This window comes from Numida meleagris, chromosome 1 (genome assembly GCF_002078875.1).
Source record: "Numida meleagris isolate 19003 breed g44 Domestic line chromosome 1, NumMel1.0, whole genome shotgun sequence".
Lineage (NCBI taxonomy): Eukaryota > Metazoa > Chordata > Aves > Galliformes > Numididae > Numida > Numida meleagris.
Window position 1 is genome coordinate 12,978,064 of NC_034409.1, and position 27,745 is coordinate 13,005,808.

Here is a 27,745-nt window from a genome sequence, read left to right on the forward strand (position 1 = left end):
GAAAATGCAAGGAAATGTAGGATGCTTGCCTTGTAATGCAAGGCAATCCCTTTAGTAAGGAAAGCACAGAAAAAAAGTATTCAATACAAAGTGATTCAGAGAGAGAAAGGCCACAGTCAAACTGGTAGCGTGAGAAACTCAAAGAAAGTAATGGGGAATTCGAAAGTCAATGGGGTCATTGTGGGGCTCTGTGTCCATGGGATGAGGGAGAATGAAGGCGTCTTTTCGAGTAAAAGGTTAAGATTTTCTGTGGATGAAGTAAGGCTAATGAAAGGTTATTAACAATTAAGATAATACAAAAGTATGTCCTACTATGGATGAACTAGAGGGGAGAGAAATAGGAAAGAAGTGGCAAGGAAATGTCAGCTCACTCTAGAGGGGCTGGTATATGTGGAGGGAAACCAGATTTGGTAATGGGCCTGATGCTAATGGAAAAATCAGAACAAAAATAATGAAATATGATAATGGCCAATGATTAAGCAAAATGAATATTCAACCTGAAAAGAAGAGCTAACATAATACAAATTAAACATATGTTCATTTGTAGCATTGACACACATACTCCATACACCTGTGTGGTCAACCTAGTGTATAGGTTGGGAACCTATACACCAACCTAGGATAGGTAGGGAATACAGTTTAAGAAGATATTCCAAAAACATTCCTAAAATTTGCTTCAAATTAAATAGACTTTTTTTGAAAATTCTGGACTTTATTATTTTTTAATATAAAGCTAAAGTTAATTACAGAAACACAAATGCTCCCAGACAAGCATCAAACTCCAAGTTCAACAGGCAGCAGCCGTGAGATGTCACTCACCAATTCATCATAAATGAAAGGTGCAGAAAGGTATATTATATTTTGCAGACTATGAAAAAGTCTAATCTCCTCATAAGCAGCCAGATGAAGATGAAAAAGTAAATGAATACTTTTGTTTAGAATCCTGCCAATTCTTTCTCTCCTTTGGTAAACAAAGTCGCTATTGAAAGATAGAGGCTGAGCATTCCCTTAGAGAGAGTCAGCGTGTTGCCCGAGGGCTGCATTATTCTTGCTGACACATAAGCCAAGGAGCAATATGTCAGCTCCGAACTTCATTCCTCTGTAAAATGCTACTCTGGTCAAGCCTGAGAGCCTGCAATCTGTTTCGTATTTGTTTTTCAAAGTGTTCTTCAATCCATATTTACAAGGTACAAAACATGCCTAAAAGATCTTCCGCAAACATTCAGGCAAAAGCTATCACATCAAAGGGAACCTGGGCCAGTTCTCATTATTTACTTTCACATGGAGACATCTGTCAGAGCAGGGTGTGGTTTCTTAAGAAAGGAACATCAGTCCTACAGTTAGTGGTGGTGAATGCAAGATTGTATAAAATTCCAGAATTTTGCTGAAAGGAATGTTTCTGCACTAGAAGGGAACAACAATACCCTTCATCATTTCCATCTTTTAAGTTTAATGGTTCTGATTCTCCTTCACTCAGGCAGAACTAAATGACATGCTGTGACATTCTACAATGTGATTCTATAACATGCTCACAAATCTCCCAGCACGGTCCTTATGCCAAAGAACTGTAGTACTAGCCCACAGATACATAGAGGGCCCGGGACAACGGTCCCTTAGCCCTTCCACACCAGACAGTGCGATGTGGGTGCCAACAGCTCCACCAAGAGCTCTTTCTCCAGCACCATCGCTGCTCTCATACAGAACTGATGGTCTCCCTCGAGGTCCACAGCACAGTGCAGCCAGGTCTGATCTTTTGCCAACTCCATTTTAATTACACTAGTGTTTTTTCATGTCAAATTTTTATTCTACTCAGGACAAGAATAAATATGAAAAAATCTGTACAAGTTTACCTTATCGATTTGTAAATTGACCTTATTTTACACTCATTTTGCTATTAGATGAGCAGGTTAAATACATTACTAAAGATATTATTAATGGTATCATGATGATGATATCATCAGTCATTAATATACTTACCTTTCCTTACCAATATTTATAACACATCTACCTTTTCTGTCTTGGCTTGTAATTTTTTTTGTTTTCTTGCCTGTTTTTATGTTTTCCTTCTTCCTCAAGATTCCTACAAACTTTAAAGCATGCATCAGTTCTCGAAGATCTCTCCAGATTCTTAAAATATTTATTGTATGCTGAACTTACAGCTTTTCAAGCCATTGTGTCTTTCCCTGTGGTGTCTTTCCTTACTCCATTTACATTATATATAGAGCTGCTGGTTTGGCATTGCCATTCCTTAACACTACCCTTTATCATCCTCTAATTCACTTCCAAATAAGAAATACACTTTCCTTTCATTGCACAAATCCCATTAACTCTATTAGGATTTACTAATGCACATCTAAGGGCAGACAGCCACAGCAATCATGATTTCTGAGATTCTGTGCTGGTTTCATGTCTTCGTGTATATCCTTTGTACTAGTTATTACGAAGGCTGATATAATCTCCAGTGAATAATTATTACAAAAATGTTCTATAATAAATCTATAAAGTTTCCCTTTGGTTTTATTTTCTTTATTTTACGTGTCACATTTTTCACTTCAGCCTTTCAGTTAAGTAATGTTTAGAGCCAGAAACAGACCTTAAAACCTCACTTCTGTCAATCCTTCTTGCAGTTTTGCATATTTATCTTTGCTTTTAAATAAACACACTAATTCTTTCTGATATAATTCTTTGTTTATATTATCAGTGTTGCTGAGACTGTGATTGTCTGCACGGAAAAAAAGTGAGGTTTGCTTCAAAGAAAGCATCTTTTCTTTAAAATGGAAAATCAATGCTAATAGTGTAAGTTATAATAGTTCTCACTGGTAGAGAAGACCAGTGCAATGCACATCGTCTGCTTAAGAAATAAAAACAAAAGGGCAGAGGGTAGCCTGCTGCTGGACAGGACTGGAAGAAGGGCAATGGGCAACAGAGTTTTTGACCAGATGAGTCAGGAAAACTGACAGCTGGACAGAAATCTGGGGAAGAGCCAAGCAAAGCTCTGAGAAGCTTGCACGTTGGTATTTCAGAGGAATTAACTGACTACATGGCTGCCATGGACTGTGGGCTGCTCATAAAACTGCACCTCAGGATGATCCTTGACTAAGACAAACCTGAGGATGGTAGAATTACCACCGTAATTTCAAATACTTTGGAAAATACAAATCCACATAGTCTGTGGAGTTATTTAGTACTCTTCATACAAAGTAAAGAAAATCAGTGGGAACATTACAGAAAACACAGAAGTTGCTGAGGATTTGGGAGATGACCACAAGATGGGGAAGCCTGAGGTCTCTTAAGGGATATGGTGCTGGACATGGTTCTCTGTGTCTGTGTGGTGGAGAAGGCAAAGGGATGGCCACAGAGGAGCCCAGGGATGGCATAGCTCATCATCTTCTATTCTCTGCACACAGCCAATAAACAAATCCCATTTTCTCTTATCCTGTGGAGTCCCTGTGTACTCTGGGTATCATCAGGAGTTATTGTTCTAATCCATGAGTATTGCTAAATTGTTGATTTAAGGTTGAGTTATGCTTCAAAATTGGAGAAGTGTAAAACAGAGAAAAAAGAATTACAATATACATTGCCAGCTCTGCTAGCAAAGACATCTTGTATACATCTCAGAAGCAAGGACTATCAAAGCCTGTACTGATGGATTTCTACTCAATACTCTCTGTTTGTCAAGGTATTTTCTTCTGGCAGGGGGAATCCTGCTGCTTTGCCCATATTCTCCTTGACCACGCTGCCAGCTCTGATATTGATGGTCATATGTTCCCTTTTGTCTTGCTTGCCTACAGCTTTCATTGTGCTGATAACTGCCAGCTCTGACTCCCTGTCACTCCTCCCTCAGTATGTCTTCTACTTATTTGTCCTTTCCTTTCCTGTTCTGACCACTGCAGGCTCTGACTTTGGCATTGGTTTCATTATGCAGCACCTATAGAGAATTTCACATCTTTAGGAGTCTTTTTACTATTTTATGCTAATAACTGTATCAATTTTTTCACTCATGTCTATCCAGCAAGTAGCCCATGTGAGATATCCTCACTGTTCTCCTTAACACATCCCATATGGCATTCGTGACAGTACTCCTGTTCCCAAATCTCCTTATAGCAGCCACCAAAACATAATGCTTGTACAGTTTATCTCCTATTCTGAATACCAAAAACTTTTTTGTAATTTCACCAGAGGTTTTTCCTTCCACGCAGTAAAACACAGATACGTGCTGCGTCCAATCACCTCCCATCCAGATCACTATCACACTCCCTTCTGATTGCCAACACCTGTGTTACATTTCTCTAATTTATTCAAAATATAATTAATTCTAGCTTCTGAACTTGTTAGCTGGTATCTTCAGTCACCTCTCTGAATTCCCGTTTCCCACTGAAATATTAAAATACTGAAAACTCACATATTGAAACTGAAAACTGAAATATTTTTCTTTCACTCACAGGGATACTATTCATACTTTTTTCACACCTCAATAAATGCTTCTCAGTAATGTCCAACAACTTCCTGTTACAAAATTATTGCACAGATATTCCCAAGCTTATATAAAAAAGAAATACTAAGTAGGCCCAAAAGTATGTATTTTTTTTCTCGTTTGTTCAAATGACAATACATTTCTAACGTTGAAATGTTTATTTTAGACTGATTTGGCCCATGTCCTTCTTCACCCAGAAATATCACTGAAATTTTGCAGAGAAAACTGGATCACAGAAATCACACAGCACAGATATTCCTTTCTCTCCTGTACCAGAAGTGATGGATACCTTCCCTACTTCTCACTGCCTTAATGAAGCACATTCAAAGCCATGCATTGTTGGTAGACAACAACTCACAACAGGACATTTATTTGGAGGTTATTCATCAAAAGACTATATATGATAAGCTGTGCAAACAATTAGATTTTCAAAGTCAGTTTAAGTCAAACATTTTGTTTAGCTATAAAAATGATCAAAAGTTGTTGGTGAAAGGCAAAAATGTGATAGCCTACTTTCACAAAATTGGAAGGCAGGTTCTTCACAGAGTTGCTCGTGAGCAGGATGGTAAATGAAGCTTTTCCTGTAGGCATGCTGCATTCTTTTCTTGTTAATACAGCTATAGTTAAAACTCAGCTTGTGGTGCTGACAGAAAACAAAAGGCAGTTGTTATAGGCTGATTTTAATGGTATAAAGCAATAGGATGTACTTCAACTTTCAGTCATTCTTCAGCGTTCAGCAGACGGGACAGAATTCTGGGTTTCTCGGATCAATAATGAGAGATGTGGAACCACAGAAAGAGTTGGTTTTGAGAATATAGGGAATGTCCTGACTAAAATTTTCTAAAATTCCTTTCGTGATGAAAAACATTGACATGCAAGTACAACAGAAAACCACATTTACCAGATATTTTTGAAATAATGGCTGCTCTTACCTCCCTGCTCACACAGCTGTTGTGCTAAGGCATCCTTGAATATAACTTGGCCCCTATGAGTAGCTGTAGCCCTGTGGACATAAAAAAGACAACAATAAATAATGTAGCATGCTCATTTATGTATGCATATGTACAGCTATATGCATGAGTAATTAAATCAGAAGTCCCATTCTACTTTCTGCCTGGGCTCTTCTTTCTGCACTCTGTTTTTAAACTTGTAGAACAATTCACAGGATTTTTTCTGTATATAGCAAAAGAAAAATTCCTAAATCAAAATGCCTAAGTTGGTAATATAAAGCACTCATGCAGGCATTCACTGGGGGACATGAGTAAGAGCAGGTGTATCACAGAACTTAGCTTATCACTTTGCCTGAGAATGCATACCTGCCTCAGAGCAGAAAAGAAGAAATGTTTGCAGAGCTGCTGCCCTGGAAAATTAATATTCACAAGATCCAGTGAGCTATAGCAATACTGTTACATTCTGGATAGAAATGCAGATCTTGAATGGGTTTTCAGAAATCCTTTCTGGAAACAGGGAAAACTTGTCCAAAAAAGGAGAGCCTGCACTGCCCATCTTCTGACCATTCACTTTCTGAACAACATACCATCATCTTGGTCTCTGCTCATCTCTCTATCTCCATCTCTGAGGAAGCGATACGCTGCACACAGAGTTTCTGTACTTGAGGTCTTACCAGTTTTGTCTAAAGAATAAACGTTTCCAATTAACAATTCACAGCTAACAGCCCAGTTAATGTACCATGGAGAAAGATACATAATTTTGTTTTCTTCTAATCAGCCAGAAATCCAATGCAATTTGACTTGCTCTTCTCTTACAGTGCTGCCATGCTAACAGCACCAGTTCTTCTTTATTTCCAATTGCTTATTTCATCTCTCTTTCCTAACTGTAATGTTACAACTTAATTTTATCTAGTTGATTTCAAAACTAAATCAGTACTGACTCTGATTTCTGACTTCTTGCAGCCAAAGTTCTTTCAACATCTTATACACACTCTTCATACATGTTCTTCACCCTTTCCAACTCAGTAATGGAAATAATTAACAGAAATGGACTCAAGATTAATCCATACATATTCCTTGAAACAGCCTTAGTCCAACAGTGAGATACTGAGAGCAACTTCATGAGTGTGATTTTTCAGGCAACCGTGTGCCACCTCTAATGGATCACATCTGGCTTGCTTATGAAACTGTCAGGAAGGAGCATAACGTCTTGGTAGGTAGTGGAAACTCAACATATACCGTTTTTTTCCTCAGCTATTGGGCCAGCTGCACTGACAGGGAAGAGCAATAAAACACATCTAATATTATGTTTTTCAGATACAGTGGATCCTCAAGGTAAAACTCATCCGCAGTCTGCCAAACAGGAGTAAATGAAAACTCCATTGGGATCTAATTTGTCTCTTGCTCAATCAGGAAAACTCTATTTACCCCTACTCCTATGTCCAGAAATGTAACATTATCACCACTTGATGCTTTTAGGGCACTTGGGGAACTCCCTTCTCTGTGCATGTTGCTTTTTCTGCAGCTTGGACTTTCCAGAGGCATAGGAGAACATGGAGAGGAGCCTCACCAGGTAGCGATACTAGCATGGGCACAGAGCTGGGATCATGTTCCTTGTGTGAAGTTTTGGTCCCTACCATGCTCATTATGGAACTATTTTACGATTTCAAACACAGAGTCAGCAGCCAGAACAGTCTGAATCTTGTTGTGTCCATTACCCTCTGCTTGATAGCTGGTAGGAGCCAATTATTGCTGCTCCATAGCAGGAGCAATCTGTGCCCAGGGACAGAAGCGCTCTGCAGGACAGACACCACTTCATGCAGCAAGCACTCACGGCACCTCCACTTTTGCAGTGGGCATATGCATGAGTTCTGCACCAGCCAGAGCAGCGTCAGAGAATTACGAAGGATATTGCTTTTGTTTTTTTTTCCAGTGTTAACTACTTGCTTTCCTCTCTATTTATGCATTACATGTGGAGTAAATGCCAGTAACGTGGTGCAATTATGCAGCAACTTAGCTACTTTCAGAATGGAGTGCAAAATGTACCTTTCCTGCATTGAACTGCCTCTGTTGGTGATTATAAAATCATAGAATCGTTTGAGTTGGAAGGGACCCTTAAAGGTCATCTAGGCCAACTCCCTTGCAATGAGCAGGTACACCTACAGCTAGATCAGGTTGCTCAGAGCCCAGTCCAGCCTGATCTCGAATGTATCCAAGGATGGGGCAACCACAACCTCTCTGGGCAACCTGTGCCAGTGCCTCACCGCCCTTATTATAAAAAACTGCTTCCTCATATCTAGTCTAAATCTTCCCTCTTTTGGTTTAAAGCCATTTCCCCTTTTCCTATCACAACAGAAACTTCTAAAGAGCTTGTCCCCTTTTTTCTTATAGCCCCCCTTTAGATACTGAAAGGCGGCACTGAGGTCACCCCAGAGCCTTCTCTTCTCCAGGCATAACAGCCCTAGCTCTCTCAGCCTGTCCTCATAGGAGAGGTGTTCCTGGGATATTTTTGTGGCCCTCCTCTGGATGTGCTCCAACTGGTCCATGTCTCTCCCATACCTAGGACTCCACATCTGGATATGGTTCTCCAGGTGATGTCTCACCAGCACAGAGTAGACCAGAGTAGACCTAGTTCCTCCCTGTCAGGTAAGCTTAACCAAAAGGGATCGTGAATCTGGATTTTTGTCTTCCAAAAATGTGTAACATACCCCAAACCATACCGATCTCTAGACTGACACTCAGGTCTAAAAATACAAAAGATTTATGGTAATTATAATAAAAATAACATTGGCAATATCTAAAACAGCTTTAGTAGAGAAAGAAAATGTTTTCAGTTATTAATTACAGGGGTTTGTTTTCTTGACCTGCCTATAACTGGCTTCTGTACCGTTTTTCAGAAGTTTCTGTACAGTCTTCAGTGTAGTTAAATATTGCTTAGATTAACGCACTTACTAAGTATTAATTAGTGTTACTCCACACCACCTGTAGTCCTGCTGTCACTCTATGTTAACTACTTCCAGCCAACGGCCAAGTGACCAACCAAGCACTGCCAAAAGGCAGCATGCACGTTCTTTGTGCCCCAAGGCAACTCCTCGCTGTGAACCAGTCTTTCCCAGGAGGTGAATAATAAAAGAGAAATGGATGGGAAAAGGAACATCCTGACATGGTAAGTGAGTGCTTTGAAAGAAAAACAACTTAGAGGTAATAAGATTCCTCTTTACATTAACTTCACACCTCCATTAGCCTAGATGGATCTGTCTGCTTGGGGCTATGTAAGAGAGAAGGGAAAATGTGCTTTTAACAGTAGCCAGAGAAGATAAACTGCTGAGGGAGGACAAAAGGGCTCTGAGCAGAGGAAGGCTCTATCTGGCACCGAGGCTTGCTGTCACTTCAAGACATCACTAACTCCATGCTTTGACTCTAGGAACTCTGTAACGAACTTCATTTCCCCAAGGTGAAATCAGGTGGTAATAAAGACTTTCAGATTGTCACCAAAAAGGAGAAAAGAAACATGATCTTCCAAATCTACACTTGAACTATTTATAGTCTATGTTACCTGTGAAAGAGGATGTGCAGGACCGCTGTACTAACAGGCTTAAAATCTCTATTCATATGCAGCACCGCCAGCTCCCCTGTACACAGCCTAAGTAACATCATTTTGTCCCCTATGTGACTATACAAATTGTTCAAGCCCTCGGGTGATTTGGGAGAAACAAGTCCAAAGATGTTCACATCCACTTCCATTTCCCTGCTCCTGCAGCATGCTGCACTGCATGACCAGCTCAGAGCTCAGGCCCCACACCTCCCTTGGTAGTGCTCTGGGGTCAGAATGGCCTGGCCCTCACTCTGCTCTTACAGGGGCTGGTGGCATCATTCCCTCTGAGGGGAAAGTACCAGCACAGAGGTCTTCAGAAGAAGACCTGGGAATGTAGATTTCCTGCAGTAACCCAACCCATTTCATGACAGACAGTTCAGACAGCTTTTTAATAGGATCATGGAAAACAAGCGTATAGAATTACAGAATAACAGAATGGTTTGAGTTGGAAAGGACCTTAAAATTAATCTAGCTCTAACCCCATGCCATGGTCAGCATTGCCACTCAACAGATCAGGCTGCCCAGGGCTGCAGGATGCCTCCAAGGATTGGGTACCTCAGCTTTCATTTGACAAGAAAACACAGTCTAATTAAAGAGCAGGATGTGTGCATTCTAAAACCATGGTTTTGACTCTGCCTCCCCCCCACACTTTAACCAACTGTTTATTCCCCGAGGTTACAAAAAAATAAAGTCAGCTGTCCTGGCCATATTCAGTGGGAACTGCCAGGGAAATCTGGCAAGTAAGATGCAATTATTTATGTCAACATTAGTGCAAGAGGCTGAAATTAGCATGCTTGCTCTAAAAGCCTGGATAAGAGGTGAAAAGGCTTCAGAGGGAAAGGATTAAAATGACCAGCAGAAGGCAGTGTGCTAGAGACCAAAGAGCAACCAGCCCACCCAGGGCAGCTTTACCAGCCCGAAGTCTGTGGGACACAGCCACAGAGTCCTAGAGTCACAGAATATTGTGAGTTGGAAGGGACCTGTAAGGATCATCAAGTCCAACTCCTGATTCCACACAGGACCACCCAAAATTCAAACCCTATGACTGAGAGCGGTGTACAAACACTCCTTGAACTCTGGCAGCTTGGGGCTGTGCCCACTGCCCTGGGCAGCCTGTTCCATGCCCACTGCCCTCTGGGGCAGAACCTTTCCCTAACCCCTTTCCCCGACCCTCCCCTGACACAGCTCCATGCCGTTCTCTGGGGCCCTGTTGCTGTCACAGAGAGCAGAGCTCAGCGCTGCCCCTCCGCTCCCTGTGAGGAGCTGCAGCTGCCATGAGGCCTCCCCTCAGCTCCTCTGCTCCAGGCTGAGCAAACCCAGGGACCTGAGCCTCTGCTCTTCCCATCTACACCCCTCACCATCTTTTTAGCCCTCCTTTAGTCATTCCCTAATAGTTTTACGTCCTTTTTCTTCTGTGGTGCCCAAAACATACAGAGCAAGTACAAGAGGAACAAAGGCCTCTTCTCTTTATTTCCTGTCTCTGAATTTACCTCCAGGGATGGCCCATGTGGCAAAGGCACTGGGAATCCAACACAAGGGTTAAACAAGCATATTTGTAGAGATTTTGAAAATAACAACAAAGTCAAAAAGTTTTCTGTCTGAGAGAAGAAAATGCAGGTCGGTCGGTCAAAAGTCTTCTCAGGAAGATCCAGTAAACAATAGGGAAATAAATCAAAGTCTCCATAGAGTCATTAAGGTTGGAAATGACCACTAAGATCATCTAGTTCAACTGTCAACATATCCATTTTTTGGATGTCTTTGGTGTGAAGACAGCACTTTTGTACAGAAGAGAGTACGTGTGTCCATATCAGCTAGCATTAGCTGAGATTGCTCTGCTATTAATGAAACATTAAGACATGAATAAGGCTGGTGGAAACCTCCACTTGTTGGGACAAACCAACACGTGCAGCATGGGCTGCGTCCCCCTCCCACACACCATCTGTGCACTCTAAGGGGCTCACTGCAACTCTTCTCCTGTTGCCAGCCCCAGCCTGTACGCAGCCAGTCCTGCAGGACTTTTCTCTCATTGCACTCCACGCAAAATATGCATTTTTAAACCTACAACTTCAACCGCACTCCAGATGAGGCACTTTTAAAATGTGCAGTGGTCCGTGCACCCTTCTGTGTGTTGGCCTGATGTGTGCATTAAGTTTCCAACTGTGTACATGGTCCATTGCACACCTACAAGACATGTAGAGAACAGGGATCCAAGATCTATCCCTAAGAATCTTCTGCATATATTTTGTAATGTGGCTACCACCTAAACATGCAAAATTCCCTCCTGTTTCAGTCAAATTTATTAGTTGAAATAGTGATATAATGTGCCATTCATTTTTGCCATCTTATTTTTTCTCAAAAGTACTGATTAATTTTTCATGATCAGTCTCTTCTGTTGCAGTTGGAAGAGCTGGGAAAGCCACCCTCCATCTTGAGACATGAGTTTTGAGTCAGCTTGGAAACAATTTCCATTTCGCTAAGAAAGGTGGGGTGGGTTTTTTTGTTGCTGTCTTTGGCATTAAAAAAAATGAGAGAGAAAAAATATGATGATTTCCCATAGATAAATTTAGGAGAAAATATGAAAGGAGTAATATGACAGTCAAATGTTAACATCAGTTCAAGATCAAGCACATTTAAGTTGTTATGGTTTAACGTAGAAAAACTGCGCTACACTGCATGCACTTAAGAAGCGCTGCTCTGATTAGGGGTTGATTTAAATACATATTTAAGTGCTTGCTTTAACCAAGTTTTGAATTAGTAAAAAGACTTTAGGTAGACAAATAAATTAGGTGAACATTTAATTCTAGAGTTACATTTTCTGTATATTAGAGAGAATGGAGTTATGGCTACAGCACTGGAAGCAGAAGGGTGTGCAGACAGCCCCAGCCCCAACACATTATAATTTATGAGAATATTCTTTTCTAATGCTATAAACACACCACATTTTTGTTTGGCTGCAAGGAGTGAGTACAGAATGGAGTAACAATACAGTAAATATGCATCATCAAAGAAGAAAATATTAGGAATTACCATTTTCAACTGTTTGCAAGCATTTCCATCCTCTTTTCCCCTGTATCTCAAAGAATAAAAAGATGCTTTTTCACTTCTATCTACTTTGATGTGACTAGAATGATTAGAGCCTCTTATTGACTGAAAGCAGATTAGCACAGTACTTTCTTCCTGACTACAGGAAATCCAACATTTTCATTAGTATTTTGCATTGTGTGATTATAAATGAAAGCAAATTCTATTTTTTTCTACATTTTAAATAAAGAGTTTTTTGCAGTGGCATCTGCCAAGCAGTCAGTTCATATAAATAATAGAACAAGCATTCATTGTCTCTATATTGACACAGTGCCAACAACTAGGTCTCTGTTTTCACCTTTTCCCTTGTTTGGGAGAGGGTTCTGTCCTTGTCTTAGGCTTTCCAGTCTATTGTGCTTAATTATCTAGCGAAACACTGATTGTAAGCATTTTGGGCTGCTAATGTGTTGAGCATTTATAAACACTTAAAGTCTATATTTAGCCCTAGCCTAATGGATGTATTACATCTTTTTGAGATAAAAAATAGTATTTTCTCCAAATTTTGCTTGTATAATCTTCTGAAGTGTATATTTAATCAAAATGTCTTTCAATCACCTAAATTATTCTTCAAGAACAACAAAAAAAACCCAAGCACCCAGGTCTTTTCTTCTATCACAGAATGAAACTTCACAATTTACTATGGATTTTCAAAGTACCTGAAATCTCTAGAAGTATAAACACTTATTCAGAGCTAGGTTGGATGGGACACTGGGCAGCCTGATCTGGTGACAAACCTGCCCACAGCAGTGGATTAGAAATAAATGATTTCATACATAAGCCATTCTATGATCCTACAGAATATATAGAAGTGCCCAGAGAGGTTGTGGAGTCTCCTTCTCTGGAGATATTCAAAACTCACCTGGGCAGTTTCCTGTGTAACCCACTGTAAGGAACCTGCTGTAGCTGGGGGTTGGACTAGATGATCCCCAGAGACCCTTTCCAACCTCTACGACTCTGCAGTGATTCTGTGATTTCACTGTTTGGGTTTTAGCAGCCTGCTGTTTTAGCAGCAACCTGTTTTTGCTGCCTACAGTCCCCAAAGGACACTGCCAACAGCTGCAGACGAGATGGACCATATGAGATTCTGGAACCTCAGCCCTGTATTTGCTTTACAACCCACACAGGGAAATCCTCACATAGCCAAATTAACCCCATTTCTTAACGAGCGCTCAATTCAGCACTAATTACAGAGATGCAACTGGTGCATCCACAATATGTAAAGTAGATTACAAAGCTGGAAAACTGCTTTAAAAAAAATCAGAATGTCTCAGGCTGCAGCCCACTGTCCATGGTACACGACACTGTACATATTTACATACACATACATACACTGACATATTCCCCTAATCTTACATGTCTTTTACTGTTCCCACTGTCCTAAATATTTCCAGAGGACTGAGAAACAAATGAAGTACACAAACCTTTTACAGATTGGTACAAACCACATAATGGTAGGACCTGCTATAGTTGTTACTGAAGAACTGTTATTCACTGCTTTTCAGAGAGGGAATTACAGCCCCTATTGCCTCCTGCATGAGGGGAATACAACAGATCTCCTGGAATAAAAAAGCAGGGTCACTAATCACACAAAGGACAGTTATTCCTCCTCCCTGGTTTTTCATTTTCAACCAGATTTATGTGGTGGAAGAAAGCAGGTATCCCTTAGGACCATACCAGCTTACAAACAGAAATAGGCAGGTGAAATACTGCCTTAGCAGAATAATTAATTCTGTCAGCCATGGAAAAAATGACAAATTTGTTAAGTATTGCAGAACTCGAGCCAAAAAAGCAGGTGGAAGGACATCAGGAAAATGGCATAAAGTGGAGAGACTATGGTGAGGAGGTCTGGCACTGATCATAGGATATGGTTGTATGGGGGCGGGCGGGTAGGATGTCCTGAAGGCACTGCAGGAGGGGCTGAGATATGCTGTGAGAGCACCTGGGAGCACCGCGGTGCGGGTGCTGTGGGGACTCACTGCCCAAAGGGGCACAAAACAGGTTTATGGATTCTGCTGCTCATGGCATAGCTTGGTGTTTCTTCAACAAACATGTTTGTTTCAGAGGTGCCCATTTATGTAATGCTGCTTCTGAAACAAAGGCAGAATTTTTGATTCCTCCACCCAGGAGACCATGTCTGGGCACACAGACTCATCATCACTCCCCACAGAAGATCACAGGATGATAAGAAATCCAAGCTGGAAGGGACCTCGGGGTTTCCCCAGGCCAACCTCCTGCTCAGAGCAGTCAGCCACACTAATCAAATGCACACAGCCCTCCAGTGGCTTTTCCCAAAATGTTTAACAGCATGTCCAGACTCACAGCTCTGGTATCTGTGAATGTTTTTACATAATAAAATACTGCTAAAGTTATCAAGTTTATTTTAAACAAAAACTGATATGTGAATTTAACTTGAATTGGTCAGTTGCTTGGCATAGTCATAAATACGTCAAATTTACAGCTCATTTGGACAGCAACATCCCATGTAATATACTGTTCTGACAGTAGTGAGTCTGAGCGCATGGTTCTCACTAGAAAGCAATCCATGATTTATCTCACTCGTAAATAAATTACCCACTAAGCTACATTGGCATAATATCTCCTTTTGATACTCTGTTGGTAATAATTCTTTAAACCTATTATTAAAAAAGGACATCAAACTCTAAAAGCCCTTCTCTTAAAATGGAGTATTAATGAAGGGATCTGTAACCACTGCCTTGAAAGAAGCCAAAGTAACAGGGAATTTGCAAGTAATATTGTACGTACTTCCAAGGGAGATGGCTGGTGTCAGTGCTTTATTACTGACTCATTTTTCCTCTAAGCACAGATTTGTTTTCAGAAATTATTGGCAGAGTAAGCATAGCATCAGAATGAATCTCAGCAGGAAAATACCTTGATGATATTGTGAGACTCTTTAGCACACTCGTAGTTCTAGGTTCCCCGTGTTCCACATGAACAACAAAAAAGGCAATATTGGGTAAAACACAAACAGACTTTGAGTCTTCATTTATTTGCTAATGGCAGTTTCTAATCAAAAAGAATACACTGGGAATTCAGTTCAGCAATGTTGCCAGGAAGGTGAACTTTTCAAATACACACAAATAATTATTGCTCTGTTACATGAAATATTGCTTGGGTTCTCAAGTTGCTGTGCCTGGAATCACAAATACTAAGGATTCCATATGAAGGTATTCATTGGAGACCTGCACATCTGGTGGTGTATATAACAGAATGGTGCTGGATTTTAGGGAAATTCTTAACTAATTTGTAAATCTAAGAAGTTTATGGTTGATTAATAAAACAGCAAACTTGAGCTAACACTTATGATGAAATAAGACCTCATCTCAAAACTAATACGTTAATGGTTTTTCAGAGAGCCACATTTTTTACGATTTTTTTAAAATTTCTTCATCAGATAAACAACAGTATAAAAGGTGGATTTGTTCTTGTGAATCTCTCATCCTCAACTAAGAAACTTCTGCAGTAGGCCCACCACTGCATTAGGTACAAGCCCTGTGTCATTAGGGAAGAAACACATCCCACAGGCTGCTCAGGACAAATTCCAGGCTGTCAAGATAAATCAGACAATTGTTTTCTAGCACCCTGGCACTTCTGAGCACTTCCTGTGGAAGAAATATGTTGAGTACTGGCTCCATCAGAGTCTCCTGGCAATGGTAAGCAGTAACATCCCATCTCGGAGTTAAATCTTCCTGTTCAAGGTGCAATGACCAGACATCTGGTAAAAACTGACCAGATGTCTGAGCATCGCTGTGGTGGATGGATTTAAAAAAGAGACCAGATTTGATGGAATACCATATAGCACAAGTATTTCCTATTTTAAATGGAATTGTCCCTTTTTGTGTGGTTACCAAACACCTAGTAATCTCTAAAGAGAAACTCATGTCTGCACAGAGAATGGCTGAGATCTTGAACAACTAAAACAACAGAGAAGATGTACAATAAGGTGCTTTGCCCCCACTGATGAGATGGATGTGGCTGGGAGCCAAAAGTCTTGAAGCAAGACCCATCGAACAGATGGCAGAAATAACAGCAAACTGTAAACTGGTAAAGGCAGATATATGATGGAGATTCAATCATCAATTTAGAAGAAAATAAGACATCTCTGAGAACAACATCTGAAAACAATGCTGTAAAAATAGCAGCCCTAACTGTGCAGAACCACTTGTTTGGCACATGCTGAGGAAACAGACTTCATTCATTGGCAGAGATTAACTCTACTATGTTATTCTAGTAGAAAGACCGTGAAAAACAATATATTGCCAACAACAAAAAGAATGTTTTAAAATATAGCTGGCGAACCACCCCTTTTAGCTTCCAGGTGCATCCATCTCTGGGGAACTCTCAATAAAACGCCTCATCATAAGTTTGGATTCCTTGCAAGACATTACTGCACATCTCCTTCTTTTGAGTTTACTGACCTCAAGTCATACCCTTGCACTGAAGCTGAAGATGTGTTTATATATCAGTCATACTCAGCGGACACATGTTCACATGTATATTTTAAGTTCAGAATTTCAAATGATATATTTATTTCTGTTTCTCAATATATAATGAACCTAAACATTGTTCTATTGCACTATTGACTGAACAAAATGTTATGAAAAACTGCAAGACTTCCTAAACAGAAAGAAACAGAAGTAATCATAAATATTTTAGATACATTTAGGCAACAAAAGGTGTCCCTTTACAAATCATCTTTGTTATGTTTGTTGCAAAACTTTTTATGTTGCCTTGCTATAGAGAAACACCTCACTATTTTGCAGGTGCCTAGAGTGTTATGGAGGATTGCTCTTCACTATTTTCCATGCTGTTACTTGATCTTTCAGAAAGTTTACTAATAAGAAAGACTTTTGATCTATTGGTTGCATTTCCAAGCCACACCATGTTCCTCACTTACAGCCATGCCAGTACCACATCTCTGATCTCCTGAGACTCCTCCTACATGTGACAGCACTCCCAGAGCTTCCTTTAGCAAGGTCCTCCCTATTCAAGCACCCAAGTGAATACACAGAAGACATGCTGCTGTCAGCTTTCAGTGAAACAGATCTCTGAGTACAAAAATAATTTGTGTAGGGAGAAGGATGGATTGACAGACAGCATTATCACTCTAGCCACGTATCTTAAAGCTTAACATCCCTATATTACATTCAATTTCCCTGCATGTTTTTCTTTTACTTGCTTTTAATTAGTACAGGCACCTTTTGGTGCCGGTGATGGCAAATTTTAATGTTACTGACTGTCTGAAAACTGGACAGCTGCCCAGGAATTGGCTCTGTACTATGTCACCATGCAGTGCAGTAACCCGTTTTAAAACATATCTTTCCTAACCAAATGACACCCAAAATAATGAAGAAAAATTACTCTAGTCATGCTATCTTAGAACTACTAGAAGGTGAAATTCTGAGCTTGCAGTTAGTTCCTGTAGTTGTTAACCCCTGATCCTAAGTTCTGTTGTCTTGAACGCACTGATGTCATTAAGTAGTTCCATGATAGCTCTTTTGCTTTCACTCTTATATCCTGCCCAAAAATAACAAAACTAACAAGACATCAATTTTATTTGTGAAACTGAGGAAATGGCTTAGGCTCATTAGTTTTTAGTTTCATTCCTTGGGGTCACCAGGCACCAAAGGCACTTTCCCTCTCTGCAAGTTCTGAGCATCCTTCCTAGAAGGATCTGCCACCAAATCATCCCAAGCTGCAGCTTGAGTGCTGGAAGGCCTAGAAATCCATGGGCCATCCCCTCCTGAGAGATGAAGGGATCCCTCAAGGTCCACAGCGCTTCCCCAAACTCATCCGTCACATACTTAGTGCCACCCAGACCAACAGCGGGAGGAAGGGCTGCAAGTGTCAGGTAGCCAATTGGCCATTACTGAAGGGAAGAAGGAACCAAAGAGATGTTCCAGATGAAATCTTTATGAAAGATTTGGAAGCAAACAAACACTAAAAGTAATTTTTAATTTACACCTACAGATGTTTGATTTTTTTTTTCAAGAAGAGTGTCTTCAGTCTTTGTTTTTTTACAAATTAGATAGAATAGCCTGATTGGTGGAACTGGGGTAAAAAAATAATATTATTAAAAAAATATTTCTATATACATTTATATGAAAATGGAGAAAAAAATCTTCCAGCTTTGTATATAGAACTTTAAAATATTTAAATTTATATTTTTTCCCCTAATTCTAACACAAATGTTCTTCTAATCTCAGTGGCAAGTCAAAAATTGTCTGTTCAGTGAACATTTTAGCTTTTGATTCTTAGTGGACATAACCTTTCAGTTGGACCTGTAAAGAGAACAGAAACCCCAATTTGTGGGTGATAAGTTATATTCATCCCTTTCTTTCATACTATTTTGTTTCTGAACAATTTTTCAACTCAAGTTTAAAACAGTAAAAAAAAACAACAATATTCCTTCATCTTCAGAAACACATTTTTTTTTTCCAGTTTTGTTTTAGGTATAAACATCAGTATTCTCCCGTGAAAGCGGCTCGTTTCAGTCATACCTTTAAAATATGTGATGGCTGTTCTCCTGACTCCAAGAAACGTCAGAGAGAATGTCCCTTTTCTTACAGCCAGGAGGTGAACAAACCCACAGTGAGTGACAGCCCTGGAGTCATCCACAGGTCTCTTATACCCCATGCTGGTAATTAACTGCCTCTACAGCACAAAGAGTTAAAGCTTCTTGCTTCAAAATTACCTTTATGTGTGAGTGATATCATCAAGAGTTCATATACACTTTGAATAATATTGAGGTGAAACCACATTTCAAAGATCTGATAATAAATTTAGGCTTTGCAAATATATGCATATGTACATATATACACATATATACAAATATAAATATTATAACAAAAGCTAAAGGGGTCAGAAATATTTACATAAAATTAATAAAAAGTAAATAAATACTAGATAAATGTTCTTCCAGGATTTTCAGTGCTCTGGATTTCAATGCAGTAATTCAAGAGGAATTTAAAGAGATAAGTAAAGAAAAACTATAATGAGGAGAGTGTTTTTATTTCTGTGGGGAGACAAATGACTATAACAGCAAATAATACTAGAAGCTTTAGATTTTTAAATTGTAATTTAAATAATCAACAATAGTGTTTATAATTCAGAATAGGCAAAGATTTGTTTTTAAATTTATGAGTTCCTTTACTGATCATTTTAAATATATTCATGCAAATATATTCCTTTTTAGTTTGTGGTGAAAATAATGATACTATTTGTACCCAAATAAATAAAAACACAAATGTCATTCACTTGACAAACTGCACCATATTGCTATATATTATTCTCACACAGAACATAAGGTCATATATAGAGTCTGAATGCAATCAGAAGAGGTATTGTAAAGTATATTTTTGACACCTTCTAGGCCCAACCTACACCTAAATGAGAGATTGGTGCCTCTTATGAATTAAACATAGTTTTTGATTTATGTTCTATAACCCTTGTATCAAAAACTATAGTTCCAGAGCAATGTCACTGGGAATTCATTTAATGATATTGATGGTACAGCTAACACAGGGAATGCAAAGTAACAAGCAGTGAAGAGCATGGCTTTATAAATCACTCCTGTAGAGCACAAGGCAATAAATAACCAGCCATTAATTCCCGCTAAATTATGCTAAAATACTTAAATTACTTGTGCAGCAAATTATAAATGCCTGCCATTTCTGGTAAAAAAGTGAAACTTCTGACCAAGAAATTTTATCAAATGATACTGCATATAGGAAACTTTAGATTATTAGTTTTTAGCTGAGAACTTATTTCTTTACAACAAGAAGCAAATTGCAAAGAAAATACTGCAGCTGCGTTGTCCTCGACTCTGCACACATTCCAGCAAACCCGTCCCAGTGCTCACGATTCGGAATCACCCCTCTGCTGCTGTGAATCAATGATGGGACTTTGCTGGCATCTGCCCAAATGCCTGCACACAAGGAGCTGGGAGCAACCTGAGCCACCAGCCTGGTCCCAGTAGAGCTCATCCCATGGGTGTACGAGTGATGAGTTAACAAAAACATCTGGTATTAAAGGTGGTCAAGAGACACTGAGTGTACAAGTCTTTGGTAAGAAAGCTGGGTAAGTTGTTTCTTAAGGTCCAGTCTCTAGTATTTGGGAGAACTTAGTTTTCTGGAATGACATAGCATGAGTTATATATCTTTTTGTCTGTGTCTGAGAAGCTGTAAAAACACCTCTAATTGTACTTAGCAATTCTAACTTTTTGAATCCTTTAGAGATCCAATCTCATATCCTTCACAATTTGTGAGGTACAAACTGTAGAGCTGGATTGTGACCCTATTGTGTGGGCCATGAGTGGTACGATGGATGTAATGACCATAAAAGAAGAAATTTGCTTTCCCAGGAACTTTGGGACCCCAGTCCTGACATATGACCCCAACAGGGAAGCCCTCTCATAAAGCTGTGCACAAATGCCTCACGGTCCTTGTTGGGCCTGCTAATAGCTACAGAGAACCCAATCAGAGAAGAGTAATTGTGCTCAGAAGAGCAAGATTGTAAACCCAAGAAATCTGGTTAATGTACCATGCATCCAATCGTACTGGCTGGTGCCCAGACAGAGCTCTTTCATGATACTTAGCCTAACTGGTCGAAAGGGAAAAACAGCAGTCTGACAAATTGTGTGCTTTATTCCTTTGTAAATCTATTAACTGCAAGGACAAATTCCACTCCTAAATCTTAGTGAGGAAGCTGAGGACTGAGGCTGAGTACCGGAGGAGGCCACTGCCCCTATTTCGTACACATCACAATAAAGCCACTTCGTAATCTCTTTTTATCTTAATTAACAAACAGTGCTTAAATAAGCAATAAAATTACTGGAGCTATTGGAACAGGATCTGTGTCAAGCCTGGGTCAGGAATGCTCATTGTCTGCGCAAGCTCTCCCAAAGTCTGGCTAAGCCCACACCCCACGAGGTTCACTGTCTCACCACAAGATAGCTCTTTTTTTTTTTTTTTTTTTTTAAATTTCCCAGGTTGTTTTCTCTGTTCCCAGACATTTTTATGTTTCCGAAAATAACCCTAAGAATTTGCCAATGGGAAACACAGCAAACAGTCTTTTCTAACTATCCCATCTGGAATTATATCTCCCATTTTAACTTTTCCTTTGAAAAGAAACCACTTAGTCTAACATTGTTTTAGCTATGTTTTGAGAATAAGGGTGTAATTATACTCTACATATATAAGCCTCAATGTTAAAATTTAGTTTCATCTATCCATAACTGTGTATCAGCCTCTGGAAGACCAAAGATGATCCTTGTCACTGCAGGTCTCCCCTTGTTTTTTCTCTCTACAACCTCCAACAGCCCTTTGCACACTAACAGCTGTAGAGTGCTCTCACTCTTTGTTTCAGTAGTTATATGAACAGATTGAGGTCACCATAATGCCCTCAAAATTCCTAGTGGCAAACCGCTGGTGTTACACACATTAAATCTGAGATGGCCAAGGCCCAGAATTTTCCACATTAAAAATCCTGATTCTGACCCAGTTATCCAGCTTTGGCACAATGGTCCCAAAGAAACACAGCAGCAGAATCTAATCTTGTACATTGCAAATATTAGATACAGGCACAGCATCAGGGTTTCAGTCTGCACGGACCTGGTTCAGCTGTAAAATTAATCATAATAAAGCTTTAAAATATAATGATAAATATAGACTGTTCATATGAACAATGACAGTCCAAATAATTACTGCTTTTTCTAGCAGCTATCTCAGCTATATTTTCTGATTCTAACAAAACCCTGAAATAAAGTACTGCCAGCAGCAGAAGTTACACCTCCCACGTTTTGCCTTAGTAGACCAGCACTCGCCCTGTAGCTGAAGACAGCTATTCTTAGTTTGATGCTATTTTGGTAACGCTACTGCTGATTTAACTTCACCCATACAGACACCCCGAATGCACGCTCCACACGCCTGCAGCAGGCAGCCAGCTTTCAGCTGCGCTCCGTCGTGCGCTGCCCAGTGCGGCTGGAAGTTCTCTCAGCCTTTGGCAAGTGCTTAGTGAGAGAAAGTCTGCAGGAATGCACAAGCATGAAAGGTATTATTGCACTGCTTCTTATCATGCTAATTTTGTTATGGGGCTGTTAGAATTTCATTATTAACCATATTTTCAGAGGGGTTCATAAATCAACTGTGAAATGTATTCTGTGCTTGAACTTCTCACACAAAGAATACATCCTAAAAGCATTATTATTTTGCCAATTTAAAACAAAAAAACACCAGCCAGGTTTATTAAAAATATATATGTTAGTTTTGCAAATATAAAGTTTAAAGGTAAAGCACTGATAAAGAGTCATGCAAAGCTTCCAGCATTGGCCAGCACTGGGCTTCACTTGCCCTGTGATTTTGCTACTATATTGGAAAATCCAATGAAGCTCATGAAAACATCATAAACTTATTTTAACATTCCTAGTTCCATTGGGGTTTCTGCTTCTCAGGTGTTAGAGGTGTTCAGTGCTCCTCAACCCATGAGCTACTCACCAAAGCTCCTCTGTGGCTGAGAGCCCCCAAACACGTGCCAAAACCTTTTGAGGGTCTGGGACACGCACAGCTCCCGGCACAGCTCCCAGGATCATTGTCTAGGGATGACAGCTACTGTATCAAGGCTTTGGCCTCTGTATCTCCCCTTCTGCACCAGAGAATTCACATTACAAGTCACATTCTGCAGCAAAAAAGCCCTGCTGCTAAATAAAGGACAAAACCCCATCTCTGAGATTCAGGTTAATGACCTATGATATAGGTGAACATTAAGGGCCATGGCCTGCAAATGCGAATAAATCACATTTACCAACCTAAACCACTGTCACTAAACTATCCTTAATGACAAACACAAGTAATCCAAAAGTTATCTTTAACCAATTGCAAAACATCTGTTAGTCTCAGAAACATTTGTTTCTTATTATATATTTTTTTGAATTGTTCTCTTGGTCCGAGGGGACCAAGAGAACAAAACTACCAAGACAACAAAACTATTCCAGAGCTCTGAACATTGCCACAAACAGTAATCCTAGCTACTGGTTAGATCCATGGTGGGTTACAAATAAACCATGGAAATTTCCTTACAAATGTAAGTAAACATTCCTAACATATCCTAGATAGTAGCAAGAGTGAGATCTTTTCGTCATTTGAATTTCATTCAGCTAAAACATTCTAACAATTTGTACTCATAAAGTGTCCTCCTGAGATGCTTAGTTTTTTTCATCAAACAAAGCATTAAAAGATCAGCCCTTAAAAGCTTAACAATATAAACAGACATGTGCAATCTATATGCACTGAAACTAATGACTTTTATGACAATCTACTTATCCACCACATCAGTCTGGCAATCTAACGCATGAACTCCTGGAGTCTTAGTGCCTGAAGGTTGTGCCATATGGCACTGCAAAGTTACATTTAATTTTGGCTTCCACAATCCACCAATCCTCTTTTTAGAGGCACAAGTGTACTAATAGATATACGAGGGTTGTATTCATTTTCAGAAAATTAGCATTAATTTGCACTTTTTCAAAGCACAACTTATTCTTGGGGACCACTACCATAAGAAATAAAACCCATTTGTCAGCATGGACAAGAGTTTCCAGACAAGAGGCCCTCATATGGCACTGAAATGGAGGAGTGGGAACTGGGTCACTAGAAAGCAGAATGCACAATTATGTGCTACTTTTAGCGGACTTAAGCATGTTTATCTGTCCGAGTCCTGCTCTTCACTGGCTGGAAGTTGGAAGGATCTCTACAGCATGGCTGCATGGGGGGCAGGAGAGTGCCTGTGTAAATTGTGTGTGGGGTGAAAACCTCACAGCATCTGGTGACATTCACATTGCCTTACAGATTTCACAGCCCAGCCCTTCGTAACTCCTTCAAACTAATGTGACAGCAAAGAAGGCTGAACTCCTCCCTTACTCCGCATGAGGCCCTGGAGCATGTTCAGGGAAGGGCAACAAAGCTGTGAAGGGTCTGGAGCACAGGTCTGATGGGGTGCGGCTGAGGGAACTGTGATGGTTCAGTTTTGAGAAGAGGAGGCTCAGGGGAGACTCTCTACAACTGCCTGAAAGTAGGTTGTGGCAAGGTGGGGTTTGGCCTCTTCTTCCAGGTGACAGTGATAAGACAAGAGGTGATGGCCTTAAGTTGTGCCAGGGAAGGTTCAGATTGGATATTAGGATCAATTTCTTCTCAGGAGCGGTGAGGCACTGGCACAGGCTGCCCTGGGAGGTGCTGGATTCACCGTCCCTGGGGGCATTCAAGAAATGTGAAGATGAAGCACTGAGGGATATGGGTTAGTGGGCATGGTGGTGATGGGCTGATGGGTGGACTTGGTGATCTTAGTGGTCTTTTCCAACCTTAATGATGCTATGATTAGGTGATAGCACAAAGAGCATCTAAGAAGCAGAGAAAGAGATTTCAGTCAATTAATTCATTGACTCAAGCTCCCGAAGAACAACAGAAAAAAATGCCACTAACAAGTTAAAGGCTCCACAGAGGAAGAACCCTATTGCTGAAAGACAGTAGCAGACACAACACCATTCTCTGAAGCAAGGATGTTTTCATCGTGTTAAGTAATAACACAAGTCCAACCTCTTGGGACCTTTTTCTAAGGTCACTCCAAAATAGACTTGCTAAAACAAAGCTAGAAGACAAAAATTTGCACATAGATAACTGGAATGATGACCTAATTGCCCATGCTATTTAAAACAGAAATCTCTGGCCAACAATATCAGCAACCTACAGAACGGTGCCAGCTCTGGGAGTGAAGGGACACGGGCTCCACAGCAAGGCACTTCACCCAAAGGAAAGGTCAGCTATCTCTGGCAAGCAGGAAAATACCCAAACAGATTCATGGCTGCTGGCAAGGAAGATGCTCAAGGCTGAATGTCTGTTCTTACAAAATTTCAGATGATATCCAGTATAAGTTGAGTGCTGCGAGGGGATCTGGTGGTATGTAGGACACACAGGCCCAGGAGAGCAGCAGAGCGAGTTCAGCTCCAGCTGCACCAGAGTCCCTGTCCTGAAGGTTTCCTAGGCATAGAGACTCAGGCACATGGAGTTTCCATAGCCCAACCAAGGCAGATGGTCTCTCCAAAAACCCAAGAACACAGGTACCTGCCCAATCACACTCCTGTGCCTCTACCTCTCACCAATGACCCTGTGTCCAGCTTCCAGCACTGAGGCCACAGTCAGTTCAGTAAACCATGGCTGTTAGTGATCCTTTCCTCTATCTTTTCAGTAACAGACCAAAAGGCAAACCAAGGAGCCTGGAAGTGTTTGGTATTGACTAAGTTTCCACATGGATCTCCCAGGATTTTTCCCACATATTGCCCCCTCCATTAACCCAGGCATAAGGCAATTTCTTACAGCTAGAGGAAGGAGTCGGAAAAAAGTCTGCAATGCAAAACCTAGCCAACAGGCTAGATATCTGAGTTTCAACCCCTAATTCCCCCATGACGCTAGAGCCTACATGTCTCTGCATGGATGCTTCCAGTCCACAGACTTCAGGATGTCACACCACATCATGCACAGCAGAAAGCTGTGCTCCAGTTACTCCTAGCCCAGGACAGCTCCACCAAAAGCCAGCCTTGAGTGGTTCAGCTTTCTCCACCTTTGTCATGTGAGATAATGAGTGTATCCACAGTCCAGACAGAATAGGTGCTACCACTTCCAAAGCCTAATTCAATTCTGTAAATCCAGATCAGGTGTCTCCAGCCCTAGAATGACTTGAGTTGGAAGGGACCTTGAAGACCATGGTAGTTCCAACCTCACTGCTGTGGACAAGGTTGCCAAGACACACTCAGCAACACATCATGCTGTCATCATGTTTACAATCTTAGGCTAAGTGACTGCAGTGGCACAACTTGGGGCAAGTATTCCCTGGACATCCCAAATGGTGCTGGAAACCATGAGGAAGAGAGAACAAGCTTGGTTCTTCAAGGAGCCCCTCTTGGGGCTGGGAGCTGCATGATTAGCTACATTCTTTCATCCTTTTCATACTTGGTTTTGCTTCAGTAAAGAAAGTTGCTGTAAAATTAGCAAATGGAAAAGCCCTTTTTATCAGTTAGCGCTATTTATAGAGGATGAGCATTGCTTTCACTCCACTGTTTTAAGGGAGTTAACCTAATATTTGTACATATCAAAGAGACAGTACTTCCAAATGCTATCTGATATGGCCATCTGATTAAGATGTGCTTTAAATAGGTTGAGGGTTCTTTTTTTTGTTTGTTTTTTAATGTTTTAACTTCATGATCTTCTGGAAATGTCATTTTCCCTTTTAATTTTGGCAGTCTTACAAATTTTAGGGAAGTTTCCCAGTACTTCACATGCTGTCACAGCATATCCAAGCTGTCTTTAGAGCTCTTCCATCATATTTTGTGTAAAGAAAAACTTTTAGCTCATCATTACAGCAGCTGCTAATGAAGATCTCTAGGCTTTTCTTTTTTTTAAATTGATAAAGAGAGAATGACAAATATTTTAAATAGCCATTAAACAGTACTAAATCAATGGTATTTTACACAATTTCTATAGAAGCATACAGCACATCCACTTTAATATCAAGTGAGTTAATTGTGATCAATGATACTACAGTGAAAAGCAAATGAATTCTTAATGACAAGAAACTTTACATGCTACAAAAATAGAAGCTAACAAGAAACCTAATTGCTGTATTTTTTCATGTTACATCATTAGTACCACTATGTTGAACAAATTAAAAGGAAAACAAGTATTTCAAAGACTTGTGGATCAATCAATTTACAGCATATAATAGGATTATGAAAGAAGGAAAACTTTCTTGAATATTCATTGTTCTCCATGTTATTGGAAATTTATTTTAACAGGTGTTAGATTAATTAGGAAGTTATCGTTACAGAATTCAGGGTTACTTTTTTTAACCACTGAATAGAAGTCTGGAGACATAATGGCTGTCCTTGTCTCACTTTTACAACCTCTTTTGTTTGATTTGCAGATTTTAATGTGCATCATAACACCTCTCATCCAGCAGTAAGAAATTCTCTGGGGAACACTTGCAGAAAATAGGACATTGAGTCCATAATTAAAGTAATCTCTTCCCAGGCAGATGCTTCAGTTGGCTCTGTTATCACATATTACAAAAGGCATCTTGAGGCCTATAAAATGTGCAGCAAATGGCTTTGGAGATGAGAAACAGCAATTTTTCATCTAATTTTGATCCATAGACATATAAGTACTGTATTGCCACTTTTTGGTATGGAGCCAAATAACTATTGTGGTTGTTGAAATAAGCTTGGCAGTAACCAAAATTAAAGAGTACTCCAGCTTTTATCCTCTGTCAGGAAAGCCTTTTTCTAACCATCTTTGCACTTAGCAAATAAGCATGCCATCTCAAATATGCACGTTAATGCCTACATCTGGATTTAGAAGAAAGGCTTTATGCAGCTTAACGCACCACACACATTCTCTCTATATATGCTTGTTAAAATCATCAGTCAAATTACAGCTCTAACATCTTCACTGCTTTGCAAAGCAGCCTGTGATACTGATTGGAAGTGTTTCTACTGTTTATCTTTTGTATTTTAAGGCATTTAGAACATCCTTTTTGAATGTGTAAGTAGGTTCTGCAAAGTAATTTGTTCATGAGTTATAATCCTTT

General features: G+C 40.0%; 1 protein-coding gene across 2 annotated transcripts in view; it reads right to left on the reverse strand.

Moving 5' to 3' along the window:
- Window positions 1-27,745, reverse strand: part of RELN (reelin) — a 272,240-nt gene that overhangs the window by 157,607 nt on the left and 86,888 nt on the right. For both annotated transcript variants that reach the window (XM_021384542.1, XM_021384541.1), the window contains exon 4: window positions 5,407-5,477. In XM_021384542.1, the coding sequence (XP_021240217.1) occupies window positions 5,407-5,477 (71 nt within the window). The remainder of the gene's footprint in view (window positions 1-5,406; window positions 5,478-27,745) is intronic.